General features: G+C 38.6%; 2 protein-coding genes across 4 annotated transcripts in view; both read left to right on the forward strand.

The window, feature by feature from the left end:
* Positions 1–263: 263 nt before the first annotated feature.
* Positions 264–6,844, forward strand: acer1 (alkaline ceramidase 1). 2 transcript variants are annotated; one of them, XM_084087558.1, is made up of 7 exons: positions 264–289; positions 2,744–2,865; positions 3,228–3,342; positions 3,762–3,900; positions 4,207–4,344; positions 4,485–4,622; positions 5,857–6,844. In XM_084087558.1, the coding sequence occupies exons 2-7, from the start codon at positions 2,773–2,775 to the stop codon at positions 6,032–6,034; spliced, it is 801 nt and encodes a 266-aa protein (XP_083943684.1). In that variant the 5' UTR covers positions 264–289; positions 2,744–2,772; the 3' UTR covers positions 6,035–6,844. The 2 variants fall into 2 exon arrangements, with proteins under 2 accessions (XP_083943684.1, XP_083943683.1); XM_084087557.1 differs by lacking the exon at positions 264–289 and adding an exon at positions 1,368–1,642.
* Positions 6,845–7,844: 1,000 nt separating this feature from the next.
* The window catches only part of mllt1a (MLLT1 super elongation complex subunit a), a 14,690-nt gene continuing 3,144 nt past the window's right edge, over positions 7,845–19,390 (forward strand). For both annotated transcript variants that reach the window (XM_084087535.1, XM_084087536.1), the window contains exons 1-10: positions 7,845–7,999; positions 10,776–10,956; positions 11,724–11,806; positions 13,094–13,237; positions 13,344–13,469; positions 16,459–17,088; positions 17,456–17,546; positions 18,028–18,139; positions 18,849–18,948; positions 19,388–19,390. The exon at positions 19,388–19,390 is cut by the window's right edge. In XM_084087535.1, the coding sequence (XP_083943661.1) occupies positions 7,988–7,999; positions 10,776–10,956; positions 11,724–11,806; positions 13,094–13,237; positions 13,344–13,469; positions 16,459–17,088; positions 17,456–17,546; positions 18,028–18,139; positions 18,849–18,948; positions 19,388–19,390 (1,482 nt within the window). In that variant the 5' untranslated portion in view covers positions 7,845–7,987. The remainder of the gene's footprint in view (positions 8,000–10,775; positions 10,957–11,723; positions 11,807–13,093; positions 13,238–13,343; positions 13,470–16,458; positions 17,089–17,455; positions 17,547–18,027; positions 18,140–18,848; positions 18,949–19,387) is intronic.

Below are 19,390 nucleotides of genomic sequence, written 5' to 3' on the forward strand. Positions count from 1 at the left end.
ATCTCTCGAGGCAATGACATTTTTTTTCTTTTTTCAATTTACCTCTTGGCCAGTAAATTGTTGTTCCTGAAAGTTGGAACCAAGCCTAAAGAACTATACCACGGAAACATGTTTTTCCGTCTTTCTTTCCCCCTCACCTAATTTCTGCGTTACACGTGTTTGATATGATATTTGGAATGCATTTGTAGTAGGATAGAGGTTGGCACAAAGAGGTGTCTTTGACAGGCAAGTGGATGACATAAAAAACATTTTTTTTTATGCAGGTGGGTGGGGAGGACTGGTTGAGCAGGTGAGTTCAGCCTGAAAGTTCTCTCCCTAACAGGTGCATGGAGACACTACAACAAGAGAGAATATGAGAGTCAGTCCTCATTTTGCTAATTATGTATGCAAAATCCAGCATGTTGCTGAGTGTAAAAAACAAACAAATACAGTATTAAGCCTGGATATTTGCATGAGATCTTAATGTTGATGCAGGGTAACTGCAGCTGTCTTAGTACACCTTCAAATATATGTATGTAGCCAATGGGTTAAAGGCTGATGTTTCTTTTAATATTTTTGTACTTTTTTGGGTAATCTGAGATTTTATATAATGTACAGGTCAACATAAATTTACCGTAGTTACCTAAATACATGGCAGTTATTGTAACTGCTTTAAAATGATTAATAGCGAATCTCATTGAACAGCTTGATAAGCTTTCTGTGTTGTTGTTTTTTTGTTGGGTTTTTTTTTACATTCGATGACAGTAAATGATCTTTGCTTGTTTTTAATCACGTTTAGTGTTCTTCCTGGTGATTGTGTATGTTCAATTTAATTACATTCAATTTATTTGTATAGCCCTTTGCACAATACACATTGTTCTAATGCAGCTTTGAGAAAATATAGCCTCACAAACCCCCAGTGAACGAGCCAATGGGGACAGTGGCATCATGGAAAAACTCCCGAAGATAGGATGAGGTAGAAACCATGGGGAAAACTAGGCCCAACAGATAGTACACTGTCTCTGGCTGGCACACATTTAACTAATATTTACAAAAATATAGTCATATTTATTAACACACAATTATCAATAGACTATGTATAGCCTAATCCAACCCCATAGAATGTATTATGTGTATAATTGCCACTTACAGGAATAAGTTAAATAAACTAATGTAGATAAAATACTTGTAGCCTACTATAAATTTGCAATAAATCATTGTCTCCCCCCCCCCAAAAAGTAACCTGAAAGCAACTATATGTAAACTTATGTAAAGGAGGTGCTGTGTGAGGCCACGACATTCCTTTTATAGAATTTGAATGTTGGTGAATATTTGACATATTTTGCGGTTTATGGGATGTTGAAGGGCGTCAAAGATTTGACAGGTGAGATGCAACTGACCTCAGCTCGTGCCGGAGGCGGGCGCGTGCCAAGCCGGCCGTTGTCATGTAAAACGGCGCGTTTCAGGTCTGTTCACGATACAGGTTCACGATACAATGGCACAATGAATACTGCCGTTGCCACTGTTTGCTCGGTTTGCTCGGTTTCACTTGAACCCTCGAGGTGATGTCACAGCGCGAGACCCGCGTAACAGGATCGGGGACATTTTTCCCCTACTTAAACCTGACACACAGAGCGCGCGGCTGTGGATGCGTTTTTGTGAGGTAAGATAGTTTGTTTGTTTCTTTTTATTTAAGAGTTGGCTACGGTCGTTTGGTGTTGATTTGACAGAGATTAGATGCATGTTCATCATCAGCGTTTCGGTTATTGTAGTGTTTGTGTGCTTTCTCAAGTCTGTGCCGCGCTCCCCTACCAATTAATTTATTATCCAGAGGATTCACTTTTCCCAGCTCGACGGTCCGTGTGCTCTGCGGGGTAATGAGAGGATGTAGCTGTATCAATATCACAAAACCAACAGGCTGAAATCATATTTTAACTACATTTAGTGCTGGATATGTACGTGTGCATTATGATCTGTTTAAAAAAAGTTATTGGTTTAAAACAATGTGATCGTCATCACAGTTAAACATTGTCTGACTGCAGTAAAATTCAAATCAACAAAGAGATAAATTCTATGGAAACTGACCACTTCAGTTTATGACATTGGCTGTCTGGAAACTTTGTCAGCTCAGAAAAGGTCACCTGGTGCCTGATGTATATTGCGTACGCAATTTCCTACGCACATATCGGGATTTATAAAAATAAATAAATAAAACACTTAGCGTAAATAGCCTATTTTGTGCGCAATATGCGTAGAATACGCTCTCTTTTACTAGAGTGAGCAAATGAAGTATACACAGAATGAATAAAAGCTTAATTTTGATATACACATTTAGATTAAATATCTCACACTCATTAATGGAGTTTGCTCAAATTACATGGTCATTTTGTGCAGGTTCTGGTTTTATAAATCTAAAAAATGTAGTGCATACGCAGAATCTAACAAATCTATGTAGGCTACAGGAGGCCCCATATGTTTACATTGAAAACAGTGGGGGGAAAAACATAGCTGTGGAGCGTGTTTGTGTGAACAGCTCCTTATCCTTTAAATAAAACTTTTGTATCATATCTACTAGAGACACCAAAAAGGCAGAGATTTGCTTTTGTTCAGTGTCTCCGTTCTGTCACTGTCTGGAACACTCTGTGTAAAGACAACAAGCTTTAGCACCATGGCAAGTGTTTTGTTCTTCAACACAGAGTAAGCCATAGCATTTTTGACGTATCGTTATTACAGCGAATAATAAATCAGTTTCTCTTTCTCTCAGAAATCCCGTCATTCCCGTCCTTTGACACAATGGCAGGTGTGTTTTCCTACGAAAGCTCTGAAGTGGATTGGTGTGAAGACAACTATAAACATTCAGAGAATGTTGTGGAGTATTTCAACACGGTATGAGCATAACATACGAGCTACAAATCACACATTAGTGAATGTGAATCATTCTCAATTCAGACATTAGCACTAGAGGAATCCTATTCGAGGCATTGCTAACTACACTAATTACTACACCCACAATAATGATACATCTGCATCCAGTGACTCAGGCACAATGTTACACCTCTCATGTGCACAACAGAGACAGAATCCTGTTCAGTTCAGCCCATTCAGGTTTTATTCATGGTTCTACCTCAGTTACATACTAATACAAAATGTGTAAAAGTCAATGTGACTGCTACAAAACCAGTTTGGGAGCACATTGGGATAGGATTTGAGCTTGAGTATGTCTGATTCAGCGTTTGTTCCTCCTTCAGATGAGCAGTTTCATCTTCTTTGTGATCTCACCCATAATGCTCTACCTGATGCACCCGTATGCCAAGGAAAGAAACCTGGCTGTGCATCTGGTCTGGATCATGATGGTCTTTGTAGGTAAGTGTGAAAAGTCGAATCTAAAGGGGGCTGGAATTGTGACATTAACAATCCTTTAGGGGGCAGCATTGTTCAATAGCCAAATCAATATATTATATTTCATTCAAATAAATGAATGAATGAAATGTCACTTTGATTTTGTGGAAAAATAAGCCAACAAGTGTGATTTATATGAACTGGAAATGCAACAAAATGTTTACATGCAAATGAATACACAAGAAATGGCTAATAGAAATTCATGTTAAAATTGCTTGTATTCACATCCCATTTTGCTTCCATTACGTGACAGATTTCCAAGAGAAAAGGGACATTTGACAAGAAAAATGAAGTGTGGGAGTTGATTCCAGAATAAAGCGTATTTCTCCTTCCTTGATGTCCTTCTCACTCTATGGTCTGTTTCTCTCTCTCTCTACCTTCAGGTATTTTCTCCATGTATTTTCACATGACCCTGAGTTATATGGGCCAGATGCTGGACGAACTGTCCATCCTGTGGGTTTTGGCTATTGGCTACTCCCTGTGGTTCCCACGCAGACACTTCCCATCTTTTGTTAAAGACAGGTAACAATTCAATTTTTTCCCTGTACATGGTCCGTACCATGCCATTACATAGAAACAGACCTTTCTAATGGCATGGTGCAAAAGATCTGCAGTTCTGTAAAAACAGGAGCAATTAAAGGATCCATTAACAGTCTTCAGTTTGTGTAACAGCAACCCCGTTTGAACCTGCAGCATCATATTCTGATCTCACTGTGGGAGAGATGGTTTCCACAGCTTTCTCAGTAAGGGTCCAACCACCCTTATATTAATATTTAAAGTGTGCAGTCTAAAGTGTGGTCTCTCTTTCTCTGTTTTGCTGTTCCTCAGGAGAACGTTCTCTCGCATGGTCCTGATCATCACTGTCATAAGCACTCTGTCCTCTTTTGTCAAACCTACAGCCAATGCCTACGCTCTCAACTGCTTTGGCATCCATATCCTCTACTCTGTGTTTATGGAGTTAAGGAGGTAAAGGATGTGCATTTATCACTTCAAGCTTTTTACAGATGTTCTAATAGTCACTATTTGTCCACATTGAGACTATAAATGCTAATATGCTAGATGTTTTGCTATCTTGCTTGTTTTCAACTGATCTCTTTGTCAAACAGTTGCACAGATGAGCGAGTGCTGCGTCTGGCCTGGGCATTCACTGGCCTGTGGGTTCTGGCCATTTCCTGCTGGATTAGCGATCGCTTCGGATGCAGCTTCTGGCAGAAACTGAACTTCTGTTATCTGCACGGTATCTGGTGAGTGAGCCATGCTATTCTGCCTTGTGTTGAGCACATTTTAACCCTATAAAATCCTACTGAATCATAATAAATACACAAATCTTGAAGATTATGAACACGATCAAAACTTTGCTGATAAAACTGTTCTTTATGTCGTCTATACTTTTTTAGCAAGTAAAAGGCCTTTTAGTACAATTGTAGAAATGTCCACTTTGAGGATGTGGTACACAAGTCTTTTTGCTGTGAAATCTTTACTGATGTAAGAATAGCTTTTATATTGTTAGTAATATTTAAAGATGAACAGTTACCGGACTGAAGCGACATGATTATCCATACACCATGTTTTAAAAAATAGGCTTTGTGTACTCAGTCTTTCAATTATCATTGTATTGCATTGATTTAGATGTTTTGCCACCCACAATAAATATTTATATGCATTTTAAATAAGAACAGTAGTGGCCAAAAGTGATGTCCGGCCTAGGAAAATTTACATCTTCACCCTTTACTCTATTATTAATAAATATTTGTTAAAGATTTGACATGACACGTGCCAAATTGTGCAGACATAATTTAAATTAAATTAAAAAAACAAACATGAAACATGCAGACATAATATTTGGCCAGGCTGTCAAAGAAATTATGAACACATGCAAAAACAAGAGAGAACCTAGAAAATATTAATAGCTGATTACGTTGTAGTCAATGTATGTTTTTTTCCTGTGAGCTTTTTGTTGTTGGTTTTCCTTCATTTTTTTCATTGCATAGTGAAGTCCTTAACCAAGTTTAGTGTTTTGTTCTTCCCTCATATTAAAAATATTTAAAAAATGAAATATATAAAATTCACCTTAGGCCACTACTGCAGTCTGTGTTATAAAGATCTCAATTCATTTACATTACAAGCAATCAGAATTTTATCTTAATTTTTGGTCATTTAAATACAGGATCAGCAATATTTGCTCAGATTGTGCCTCTGAATAAAATTGAGGTGTTTTATTTATTTTGAGTGTGAGTTCCACATTCTCATATATAAGACTATATGAGCCATACAAGCCTGATGTATCAATATGATACACAACAAAAAATATTTTAGATATTTAACATTTTGTCTAACGGTTCGATAAACTCTTCTATTTTTAAAGAGTAGATTCTTCGGACTATTATTTCATATGTCAGGCTTTACAGGGTTAAGCCACATTGTCCAGACTTTCAGACTGTCATGCTAATCTAGTTTATTTTTCTCCTCTCTGTTCAGGCACATTCTGATTGTGGTGGCCACGGCTTACGGTACCACTTTGGTCGCTTACATGGATGCTAGTCTAGAGATCCCTTATTCCCTCCCTGACCTGAAGTACTGGCCACAGGATAAGTGGGCCATTGGACTGCCTTACATAGTCCTCAAAGGAAACACAAAGACCCGGAAAAGATGCTAGCAGGCACAACAAGATGAACAGATGCAATCTCATTTTTAAAGCTGCTTGGTGTAGCGCCAGCCTTTACCCTTCAAATCTTGGTGAATACATTTATAAGGACTGGAAGGAGCTGATCCTAGATCAATACCCTGAGACTCCATATGTTATAACACTGATGAGATACTTGTTATATGAACACACATGCTGCATATTGTGTTGAAATGGTTGAGGTTTCAGGCACTTTCTCCTCATTTCTCACAGAACTTGAATCTGAAGTATTTGTGTGTAAATGTCTAATGAAAGTGACTTTGTATTCTCATCTTTACAAACAATGTGCTGTTGTTATGTGAAAATGAGTATTTGCACTGTTTTGACAAGATTGAATGACAATGATTTGTATGTACAAAACAATCTGTATTTTACTTGATTTACTTAATATGAAACAAAGGCTTCTATTTTTAAGACAAGTAGTCACTGAGAATATTTGCCATAATCAACTACTTGATTCATGGGTGAAACTTGAATGATTAAAATGTAAATAAGTTATATTATTAGTCTGATCAGAGGAGGAAAAGTCAAGCCGCCTGTTCTATGTGAGATCTGAATGATTTTCTCTCAGCAAATGGTGCAAACAAATGTTTACTAATGTAATAACTGGTGTGGGATTTATTATACTGTACTGTATTATATATATATTGTGTGCTAACTCTTAAACTCCACCTTAGTGTATGGTATTGTGTATATTGATGATGTACCGTTGTCACTGTGGAAAAAACTGATGTGACATTAATGATATATGGATATTTTTTATATAAATTATGAATGCTGGGATATGCATATGATGTGAGATCATTCATTTAAGGGGTTGTTGTAATTTAAAAGTATTTCAAAGAAGCACCATGAGATACACTAAAATAAAAGTCAAAAACTTGCAAGAGACAAAACTTACAACGATGCTGCTTGTTGCGTGCCTCACGTAGAAAACGAAGAAAATGGGGTCAACTCCAGGTTATGGATACTTCACCCAAATAGCACAGCCTCTGTTCTCTTCCTGACACAGCGCCATCAAGTGTACATCATAGGTGTAGAGCAGTTGAGCTGCTTTATGAACTGCATCACTACTGTACCTTCTGCTCAAATACAAAGATCTGGAAAGTTATGATTTTAAGTTTGACAAGTGGTTCTTTTTAAGATTTTAAAGGAGTAATAATACTTTTTCGTGAATTATGTCCTCCAAACTAAAATTCTAATAAGCCTATCACAACATTTTATGTTTGTTTACTGTTTAAATTTAGCTGAAAAGCCTATAACAGGCCAGATTCCATTGTGACAACTTACCCCATATAGTGTGAAAACGTGTGTTTAATGAACTGTATTTTCCCCGGTGTTGTAGCCTGCCTTAGACCTTAATAGTGCTCATACAGAAGAAGAGAAAACCTGCAAAATATTTACTATAGTAAAAAGTATGACAACCCAGTCTCTCATATATTAAATGAATCCCTTCAAATGGCAAGTGAAATCATTCACTAAGCATTAAGTATTTCTTGTAATCCAATAATTAAACACAACCAATCACAACACAACTGTGTGTTGTACCATGCATTGTTTTCAAATACGAAATTAAAAATCATTCAGGAAAAAATATCAGCACGTTATGTAGCGCTGTAGACTGCAAAAATAAAAACATCCCATCGGTTCGGCTAATCTCTAATTATTACCTACCCGTACAGGCAGTCCGTGGGAAGTCCCGCCCACCGCGTTTCACGATTGGCTGGGCGGTGCCAAGCTCACCCTGGGCGGCATATGATTGGTCACAAACGCTTTCTGTTTTGGGTGCATGCCAGAGGTCCGGAGAGGGGAGGGGAACCGTCTAGTTTCCGGTTTTGGGCTGGAATTGACACACAATGAGGAGTCGGGAGCAGCCGCTCAAAAGCCTTCTGTAATTAAACAGGACCTTTATCAGGCCGGTGAACTATGGAGAATCAGGTAGAGTATGAAACGCTTTTGCTGTTGCATGGAGTGAAGTCAACTTTTGTAAGCGCGCGCTTAGAGAAATCCACCATTGCAACTGAATGTGGACACTTGGGGCTCGTGAAAGCAGCGGATCGGACCCATATAACCCCCCTCCCTCCTCTCTCCCTCCTCTCAGCTATCTGACTCGAGCTGGCCACGCATATTAAAGCTACATCGGTATTTGGGGACATCAGCTCAGCCTGAAGGGCTGGATGCGTGCGCCAGCTTTTGCAGTGCATGTACCAGCAGAAACACAAAGGAGAGTGTTTTTGTCCTGTGCTTCTCTAGTCCGGGAGTCACTACAGTCTGCGGCTTTTATTAGAGGAAATGAGGAACATGCATTTCCATGTATTAGTGTTCCTGACAGAGCACGCACACTGAAGGCTGAGGGCATTGCACAGGTTTGCTCTGAGGGTTGGGGTCCCTGAAGCGGGAATCTGTCTCTTTCCGAGGCTAATTAATTGCCCTTTTATGCAATATGATTTATGAGCAGCACCAGGAGTGATCATATGCTGTAGTAGATGAATATCATTGCCATAACATCCTGGCTATTTTTACATGTTCTCTGCCTTGTGTCTGTGATCTGCAGTAGGTTAATTGCTCTTGCTGCAACTCAATTATTTTTTAAATAAACTTTTTCTATTTTTATTATTATTATTAACGTTGAATGTGTCCCATTCCAAAATAATAAAGCTGGCTCTGTGTAGAAAGAAAATCATATTACTTTTTCTGCTTCATGTTAATGAGCAGTTTTTAATGCAATAGCAGTGCCAGTAGCCTAATTGTAGTGGTATTTTTATTTGGCAGTTTGACTTATTACATTATACTGTTTTGTTTTATTTTTAAATGAACTAGCATGATGTTAGTACTGTCATAATAAACTCTTAATGTAGAAAAAATCATATTTTTTTTTGCTTATTAAGCATTACTGCTTAATATTAATGAGCTGTTTATCCAGCTATTACATCCATTATCAGTCGGATGTATTGTTTGTACTGCTTTACTTATTGCAGGTACATGAGCTTGATACTTGCGCATGAAAGCAAATCTCAAAACAAAAAGCCTAACCTATTTTTATTCAGTGTGCTTTTAGAAAGGCAAGTTGTAAACTTCTGTTGTGTCCCTCCACTTTTCATTCATGCATGTTTTCTAGCCTTTGACAATAACATTGCAGCGACTCTTCTGAGACTTGTTGTTTTGTCATTTGCCTATTGGCTTCGCACGTGACCTGCTTGTTGTTTTTTCTGTGCTTGACTGATAATCTGTATCATAGCACTGACCTGAGATGAAACCAGTCTGTCACTTTTGTGTCTATTTCGCATCTTATAACAAAAAGGGATGTCTCTGTGTGTCTCTGCTGGGGATTTGTGAGACCAGGAGCCAGTGGTGTTTACCTGTTTAATCTACTCTTTTCAAAAATGTCTTTTGATCTTTTTTACCCCCCTTGGGATTAGTGTGGTCATGTGTTGAATCTCTTATTGTGTACTGTCCCATATTGTGTTCATATTCGGATGGTCATGTTCCTCTCAGGCGGAGTTTAACAGCTTTTATGTAGGTAGCGTTTGTAATCGTTACAAGGCAAGTTGCTGTGATGAAATTACACATGACAAGTTCTGGAAAAAGAGCAGTGTTTCTTGCCGTTGAGGGTAGCCAGGCTTTTGTATCACTGTCTGTCTATATGTGACACGGCTGGGGCTTGTGGGTGAGTGAATGAGAGATGGACTCACAGGGGTTATTCTGATGCTTGGCAGCGTCTCGGACTGGCTGGCAGGTTTTGGCTGAAGGAAGTGGAAGTGTCAGCCAACGCAGGGCTTTATGGTGAAAGGCCAGACGGCAGCCAATAAGATTTTCCTCATAAGGCTGGCCCGGGACACATCAAGCCGACTGTCGGGCTGGTTTTGAGCGTCGGTCTGCTTCTAGTCGGATGTCGTCGGTGAGAGAGAGAACTCTTTGGTTTCCCTTTTTGAATGATGAAAATAGACTATTGATTCCTGCTGATATAGACATATTAACTTGCACGCAGGTTCAGAACGCAGTCGCCTTTAATCCTTTTGGTGTGTTCAAGCACAGGTTTTTGGCCGAAACGCAGCCGACGTGAGATGACATCTAGGGATGCTAAAAGTTTATCGACTATCGATCATGGGAATTTGGGTAAATTGACATCCCTAGCGACAACACAGTCAGCTTTCGTCGCCGCTAGTTCTTTGGCGCCGGCTTGGTGTGTCCCGGGCTTTATGCTTGCTTTTCAGGAAAGTAAAAAAAAGAAAGAAGCGTGTCTGTAATTGATCTTATTGTCTGTCCCGGTTCTTAAATCTCCACGAGTTCAGGGGCTCGAGTCAACAGCAGCTGCTGAGCATCATGGGCACCTGAACCCAGTCTGGCTCGTCTCCACCTTATGTGGGCAATGCTCATTTTTCCTGGCTGCTTTTCAAAAGGAATTCCCTTGATGGCTTTTTCTGGCCATTTGGCAGAACCAGTCGATGATACAGATGATTAGCTTGAGCATGTGAATGAAAGGTATTCTTACTCCGATTTTGGTGTCTAGAGGCCTTTTATTAGTAACTCTTCTCTGCTATCAATAACAGTTTTCAGCTATATGAATTCACTCAATTAAAACAGTCTTCCACAAAGAAAATTTGGGTAAATGTGCGCGCGCAACTGTGCATATGCCGCTGGTCTTCTCTACTGAACTTCAACTGACCTCAGCTTTATTGAAGCATTTCATTAATATGTGTTTCTGTGTTTGCAGTGCACGGTTCAGGTAAAGCTTGAGTTGGGTCACCGGGCCCAGCTGAGGAAGAAGGTGACATCAGAGGGCTTCACCCATGACTGGATGGTGTTCGTGCGAGGCCCCGAGAACAGCGACATTCAGCACTTTGTGGATAAAGTCGTCTTCCGGCTGCACGAGAGCTTTCCTAAACCCAAGAGGGGTAAATTTCACAAATCAGATATTGCACCACAACTCGCAGTTCAATCTTCAAAAACAGCATGTGAGAGCCACATGACATGTTACACATCCTGAAGAGCAGCATGCTTCTTTTTTCAATTTTTGAGGTTAGGGTTGGATCAGTATCAATTTTGGCTTTGTACAATAGCAGCGTCTAGTATTCCGTTGCTGATACTAAATCAATACTTTAGGTAACAAATAAGTAGCCTCGGATGACTGGTGAAATGAAACTATTGCCAGTGGATTAAACATCAACCCATTTCACTTTCCAGGTGTCACATGTCTTGGACTAACAGTGCTAGTCTAAGATAACCTTGTTTTATACACATTACTTGATAAGGGATATTTTTAATATGTACCATTTATGTGATATTATTTTGTTGATAATATAAAACCAGTTGTTTCAGACTGCATTTCTGCTAGTTGGTTCAAAACACAGATTCCAAGATTTGTTTGCAAAATTAATTTTATAGTGTGTGAATATTAATTGGGTCATGCAGATGCTGCTTGGTAACATTCCTGGAGTGTCCAGTTAGGTCATTTTAATAAAAATGAATGAACTGTGTTTTCTGCATAGTCAGATTCTTTTACTGTATTTTTGATTGAATAAATTTAGCCTTGGTGAGCATTAGAGACTAAAGAAAAAACATTAAAAATGTCATTGTTATAAAGCTTTTATTTTAATGTATAACTATACAGTATATGCAGCAATTATCAGTTAAATAATTCATGTTTTCATTTTAATGTCAGTGTGTAAGGAGCCCCCATATAAGGTTGAGGAGTCTGGTTATGCTGGATTTCTGATGCCCATAGAGGTCTATTTCAAAAACAAGGTGAGGTATCTGAGTCTCTTCCTGTAACTCCCCTGTCCTCTTTTGCTGTTGTCTCTTGTTCTATGGTTTTTATTGTTATTTTTTTTCATTTTCAATCTGCACACATCCCTCTCTCACTCTGTGATTCATCAGAGCATCAGCTTCTCTTTCTCTGTCTTGTCATTTGTGAACTTCCCCTCACTGACATTAAGCTGGCACCATAGAGTGATTTTCCTTATGAGCTAACTGGCATAATGCGAAACAATTACACTCTTTTTTCCAAACCCACCCGCTGACTCACGGGCTTGTGATAAGCAACCGTATCTGTCGTATCTTGTCTGAAAAACATCCCCAGCCTTCAGAGAGTCCTATTTTCCTGAGCTGTTTTTCAGCAACTCATAGATTTCTGCATGCTGAGGGACAGAGATAAAAAGATTGAGTTGGAGTATGTTCAATTCTGATCTTTGCTGAGGTTTTGCTTTTGAATAGTGAATGAAGCACTGGCTGAGCCCCCCATGAAAGAAGTCTGAGAATCACTCCAGTTGCTGCTCTGTTGACTCACTTCAGTGCTTGAGTTGCTCATTAAAGGCGCAGTAAGCGATTTCTGAGAAACGCTGTTTAAAGTGGATCAGACAGAGCACCACAACACTATTGTAGCCAATCAGCAGTAGAGGGCGTGTCCACTCATCCGGGAGAGAGAGTGAGCTAGAGGAAGACTTGAAGAAAGAGAGATTGCTGAGAGGGATTACTAAAGAGAAAAGGTCAGAGGAATATCACTGGTAAAAGAAGGGTTATGATAAGGCAAGAGCTTTAGGACACTTGTTAATATTAGAAAAACTTTCCAGCTCTGGGAGAGTGGGAAGGCCTGAAACCGACGCAGAGGTTGTGTTTTTGGCTCATCATTGGTTTTGCTAAGTTTCATAAAGCCAAGATATGCTGTTGTTGTAATGTTAGCTATAGTAACAGCCTAGGACAGGTTTGAGTGTCATTGATTGTCTGGAGCTGCTGGTCACTCTTGCTTGGATATACAACTGTATGTACAGTTTTTTTGTTTTTGTTTTTTTGTTCTTCCTTATTCGTTCGTCATCTTCGCTATTTTTCGTGAAGCATTATTTTGCTTTGCTTCAGATGTGATGAGGAGACATCTGCTCTTGCATTGCATGTTTGTGCATTTTGGGATCGGAGTGATGAAGGGTTTGTGTTTGTTTGTCTTGATTTCAGATATCAACAGTGTTTCTCAGAAATCACTTACTGCGCTTTTAATATGAAATTATTTTATGGAATCTATGAATATTGCCATTCACACAGGAGGAGCCAAAGAAGGTGTGCTTCAATTACGACCTCTTCCTCAACCTGGAGGGTAACCCGCCTGTCAATCACCTGCGCTGTGAGAAACTCACCTTTAATAACCCCACCCGGGACTTCCGTCGCAAGCTGGTCAAGGCTGGAGGGGTGAGTGGTGCATTATGGGATTTTTTTTTTCTCCTGATTATATCTAGCACAGCTTATTAAGGAAAACTGTACATTTTTGGTGTATGTGCTCTAATTTCTCATTCAGATCATGGTGGTCCCAGAGGGAGCAGAAGTAGTCCCGAAACCCAGCCCAGATTACCCCATGCTTCCAACCATCCCACTTTCTGCCTTTTCTGACCCTAAGAAGAGCAAGACCTCACAAGGATCAAAGGTCTGAAAAATTATTTTAAAAATACGCCATAATCTCTTTCTTTTTTTTTATTGGGGTCCACAATTCACAATTCTGAGATCAAATAGAAAATCAGTATTAAACTTGGAAATAAATATTGAAGGATTTAGTTTTTTTTTTTGTTTGTTTTTTTTTTACAGAAAATACTGTAATGTAATGTAATTTATTTATATATATATATATATAACAACTACATTACATTAAAATTATGCTGCTGTTCAAAAGTTTGGGGTTAGTAAGATTTCTTTTAAAGAAATTAATACTTTTATTCAGCAAGGATGCATTAAATTGATCAAAAGTGACAGTAAAGACATTTACAATTTTACAAAAGATTTCTATTTCAAATAAATGCTGTTCCCTTGAACAGTTTTCAACGTTGATAATTATTAGAAATGTTTTTTTGAGCACCAAATCGACATATTAGAATGATTTCTGAAGGGTCAGGTGACACTGAAGACTCAGCTTTGCCATCACAGGAATAAATTATAGAAATAATAGAAAACTTATTTTAAATTGTAATAATGTTGCAGAATATTACTGTTTTACTCTATTTTTTTAGTCTTCTTTCAAAAATATTTTAAAAAAAACTAACAGACCCCTAACTTTTGAACAGTAGTTTAAATTATGTTAAGATATAATCTAATTAAATCAAATTAAATTCTGATTATAGACTTTTTTTACCCCCTCTGTATTTCTTCTCAAATATTTTATCATGTGTGAATACCGGATACCTGTCAAGATATGAAGGGATCACAGCTTTCCTCTATTCTTCCTTTTGTTTACTTCTAAGCAGCAGATTAGATCGTTTCAGTGTGAATTAAGGGTCCATCGTGTAGGACATGTCATATTTCTATTAAATGAGCTTTGCTTTATCATGTCCGAGCACTGGCGCTTTGTATGGGTCACTTTGAGGCATCTTTCGTTAGTGCAGTAAAGAGGGTCAGTTGCTGTGATTCTCTAGTGTTGGACGTCTTCCAGCATCCCCATTAGCTTTAACAGTCCTAATCTCAGCACAGCCTCATTAATACAGCAGATGACCTTTGTGTGAAGGAAGGTCACACATGGGTAATAGTATCACAGTTAAGACATGCTTTAATGCCCTTTTGTGATTATTTTATTATTAAAGGTGTCAAACTTTGTGCTTTATCCCTAGGATCAGTTGTTTGGTTGTATCTGACAATGTGTACCATGGTAAATGGTGACAGATAGTAATATATTACGGAATGATTACGCTATATTAATATGAGGGATGATCAAAATGACTAGTCAGTTAATTATTATACATATTTATTATCCGTAAATGTAAAAAAATAAAGAACATGATGGTAAATGTACAAAAAAGAACTATGGTAAATGTACACTACTGTTCAACGTCAGAGAGACTTTTTGTAAAATATAGATATATTTTTAAATATGCTCACCAAAGCTGCATTTTTAAATAAAATAAAAATACAGTAAAAACAGTACTATTGTTAAATAGTATTACAATTTAAAATGACTGGTAACACATTAGAATAGGGTTTCATTTGTTAACATTAGTTAAATACATTAGTTAACATGAACTAACAATGAAAAATATTTCTAAAGCATTTATCAAACAATAAAACAATAAACTGTTACCAAATAACTGTTTTCTATAATAATATATCTAAGAATGTTATTTCTTTCTGTGATGGTAAAGCTGAATTTTCAGCATCATTACTCCAGTCTTCAGTGTCACATGATCCTCCAGCCATCATTCACATATGCTGATTTGGTGTTTAAGAAATATTTCTTATTATTATCAAAGTTGAAAACAGTTGTAATATTTTTGTAGCAACAAATAAACATACCCTTTTCAGGATTCTTTGATGAATAGAAAGTTTTGCAAAAATGTATTTTCTGTCACATTTGATCACTTTAATGAGTCCTTGCTGTCTGAATAAACTTATTAATTTCTTTAAAATATATATACTAATAAAATATGAAATGATTCAGTTTGCAGATGAATGAACAAGAATGTAATACTAAGTACAATCTTGATGTTTCTTAGATAACTGACAAAGCTTAAGTTTGCTTTAGAATTGTACTTCTGTATTGTGATGATTATTTGTGACCTATAATAGGGCTTTTCACACTTAAAATAGCAAACCCTGGGTCATTCTAAACCCCAGGGAAATGGAATACTGGGTTATCTTGCACGTTTCACACTGCTCATCATTTACCCGAGGTTAACAATTCAAACTGTGTTTTCACAAGCTGACGTTTCACACTGCACATTCCTAAACACTGGGTTAACATACTCATTTACATATTTGCTGTGTCACTTGTCATTGATTGGACGAGTGCAGCATGCAACCTGTTTACATAAAGGCTCTAGCATTGCGCTTCTTCCTTACACATTGCCAACTGTAATATGTTTTTTTATTTTTTTTTTATGGACTTTTCGGACTATGAAAATATGAATGAAATGGTCTATTCTTCACTCCAATTCTTCACTTGTTTTCCGTCGACGTTTGGCACTTTTACTATTAAACGCTGAATCAACTGTTTATATACAATGCACAGTTTCCTTGACCCAAAGCATCTGATTATGTGGCACACGAATTGTTTTCGGTTGCTTAGCATCTAGTTTTAACATTCTAATAGCACATTGTTTCCCACTGCACACATTTTGCACCACAATGCGGGGTTAACTCTACAAAAGCGGTGCTAACTTTGCTCCGGAGCAGGGTTTCATAACCCTGGGTAAAAAGCGGTGCCAACCCCTTTTCTAAATTGCAAGTGGTTAAAAGTGAGTATTAGAACAACAATAAACGGATGTTAATCGCCTTGTGAAAAGCCCTAATGATTAAATATTGTACTACCTTGTATGTGCCAATTCCTATCTAACTTGGTGAATAGGGATTTTTTTTGTTTTTTTTTGTATCATTGCTAACCAAAGGTAGAATTTGAGACCGTAAAGACTAAAAACAAACACTGTTTCCTGTAGGAGCCCAGTAAAGAGGGAAGTAAAGTGACCAAATCCCACAAAATGCCCAAGGAGCATCGAGAGCGGCCACGAAAAGACTCTGAAAGCAAGGCCACATCCAAAGGGGACGGTGACCGAGATGGCGGCAGCAAAAGTAGCCGTGACCCTTCCTCTACTTCATCCTCATCATCTAAGAAAAAAGAGATCAAAGTGAAAGACGAGAACAAAGTCCTGCCCAAAGCTGCTTTCAAGGAGCCCAAACTCACGTTGAAGGAGTCCAAAATGGAAGGCATGTCTCCTAAAGGAGGGGGGGCTGGGTCGGCGGGTGGTGGAGGGGGAGGTGGAGTGGCCGACGGAAAAGCCCCTAGCAAACGACCTTCCAATGCAGAGTCGCCCAAACCTAGTGTCAAGAAGCCAAAGAAGGGGGGTTCAGAGGGGTCAAAAGACTCCAGCAGTGGGGGATTCACCGGCACCTCCCCCCGGACCGCGTCTTCCACCACAGTCTCCTCGGGATATGCAGATAAGAAGGCCTCTAAAGAGAAGGGACGCTGGGCCAAGAGCAAGTCAGAGACCCAGGAGGTCAAGGAGTCCAAGAAGCCTCCGGAATCCGATGACTCCAACTCGGATGATGAGGCCTCGTCTAAATCTGAGGTTAGACTTGTGTGATAATAGTTTTTTTTTTTTATAAGATTTGTTTTGGATTTTAAATCAAGAATTTTTCACTATAACGTGTTTAAAATAAGTCAGGGGATGGCAACCTTTTTAACTGTTAAATTTATTTAGAATTTTTTTTTTCACAATAAAATGTATGTATTCATTTATATAAAATAAACCGGGTTGGAAATAAAATGTATTGTAAATGTAAAATTATTTTCCACAATAAAATGTATCCGGTATTATGAAATAAATCGGGTATTATGAAAATAATACAAATTAAACTAACACTATGTTAAAAAGGTCGCCACCCCCTGTGATAAACATAATCTTTCATTTGTATCCTGTCCACTCTTTCCCACAGCAGTCAGCACCTTCCAGCCCGTCTAATTCCAGCTCCAGCTCAGAGTCTAGCTCCGACTCAGACTTTGAGCCACAGCAGAAACAAGGCCAAGGTAGGATCTGCTGTTTTACTGCAGGGAGTGTCCTGATAAGCAGCAGTCAGATCCATAAATAGATTTCCCTACTATACTTCAACTCAAGGTTAACAGACTGCTGATTTGATCGATCACCATGGAGAGGGTTAAGGATGTGTCAGACACAGGCACTTCCTTAAAATGAAGGAATGAGGGTTTTTTTTTAGAACGGTGATGTGGGTAATTTGTCATTGGCTTGCTCCCATTTTAATTTGCAACAGCCAGCCTGACACAAAACATTGGCTTAACTAATGGTGTGAGTTTGGGGTAAGACATTTGTGTAATCTAACCAATGGCAGATGGGAAGAGTTTTAAGGAAATCTGTTTGAAAACTGTCACTATTTTTCAAATTCTGTTTGGTTAAGCTAGTGGCACCGAAATTCCGCACAAAGTGGCAGTTTGAAAGTTAAACCAAACCACGTATATTTTGCAAACGCTCATTCTGGTCTTTGGTTTGTAGGCCCGCTGCGCACTATGGTGGAGGACCTCCAGTCGGAGGAGTCTGACGATGACGATAGCAGCTCAGGCGAAGAGACGCCAGTCAAGAACAACCTGCCCAGTCGAGACTCCAGGTCATTCTCCTTCTTTTCTTGTCAATGTTTGTTTAAGCAGGTCTTTCAGATGCTTTAAGTCCCTGTAATCAATGTTAGCAGAGGCGGAGAACGGATTTGTTTGCTCAGAGTAAACACTTCACTTCATACGCCTCTTTATTCTTCATCTCACTCAAGTGTTGCTGAGCCGCTTTGAAAGACTTACTTTTGCGAGGCTGGAAGTGTGAGATGAATGCTAGAATAGGGTTTTCTTTTCAGTGTTTATTGTGTATTACAATTATTCTTTCAAATAATTCTTTCAATATTCTTTCTTTTAAATGCTGCATACAATTAAATCCAAATGACTACATTTCACGGGACCGTCCACCCAAAAATGTGCATTTGCTCATCATTTACTCACCCTTGTGTTGTTCTAAAACTGTATGACTTTCTTTCTCATGTGTAACCCAAAAAAGATATTTGAATAATGTTGGTGCAAAAATGGTTTCGGTTCCCAATGACTTCCATGGTATATGTTGTCCATTCTATGGAAGTCAATGGGAACCGAAACCGTTTTTATTTTTTTTACCAACATAATTCAGAATAACTTATTTTGTGTTCTGCAGAAGAAAGTAAGTTATACTGGTTTGGAACAACACAAGGGTGAGTAATGACAGATTTTTACTGGAATTCTTGGGTAATCCTTTAACTTCCTCACAGGGTTTAATTGTTTGATGTTTGCCCCTCACAGACTGAGTTTAGACAGCGAGAGTGACTGCAGTGACGGGCCGCAGCGTCCCAGTCGAGAGCCACCCCCTCAGCCACAGAAACACAGCTCCACCAACAACAAGGTGAACTGATACTCAAGACCGTATCAGCTTCTTGTTAAGCCTTGACTGCCGTCCAATTTGTGTTCATTCATTCAGTCATGCCAATCGTTCAATTTACAGCACACACTCTTAGCACACAGTTTTGCTCCTTTGAAACTTGATTGTCGACTGTCGGATGATGGACGATTGGCATTAGTTTTTGGATTACGCTGCGCCCAGTGTTGAAATGAGGTGGCGACTGTGGAATGCTGCTTAACTGGGTGCTGCCAGTCGGATCACCAGGATTCGGAGCGCTCCAGGCACTGCTCCACTATTGCTGGAAAAACACTGCCATAGATCATTGTCTTGATTAATCATTCTTTAAACCTCTTCTTTAGTCCATTTGTATGATTTTTTTTTCTTTCTTTTTCTCCATTTTGTTCCTTTCCTCTCTGTTTGCTTTTGCCTGTCTATCATACAGGTC

The sequence above is a fragment of the Abramis brama genome (assembly GCF_963993115.1).
Source record: "Abramis brama genome assembly, chromosome: 16".
NCBI classification, from domain to species: domain Eukaryota; kingdom Metazoa; phylum Chordata; class Actinopteri; order Cypriniformes; family Leuciscidae; genus Abramis; species Abramis brama.

What these genes read in the sequence shown, in the direction of transcription:
- acer1 (XM_084087558.1), top strand. Translation starts at nt 2,773, where the DNA reads ATGGCAGGTGTGTTTTCCTACGAAAGCTCTGAAGTGGATTGGTGTGAA. An exon ending in GTGTTTATGGAGTTAAGGAG is followed by an intron (nt 4,345 to 4,484) that starts GTAAAGGATGTG and finishes TTTGTCAAACAG; the next exon opens with TTGCACAGATGAGCGAGTGC. An exon ending in TGTTATCTGCACGGTATCTG is followed by an intron (nt 4,623 to 5,856) that starts GTGAGTGAGCCA and finishes CTCTCTGTTCAG; the next exon opens with GCACATTCTGATTGTGGTGG.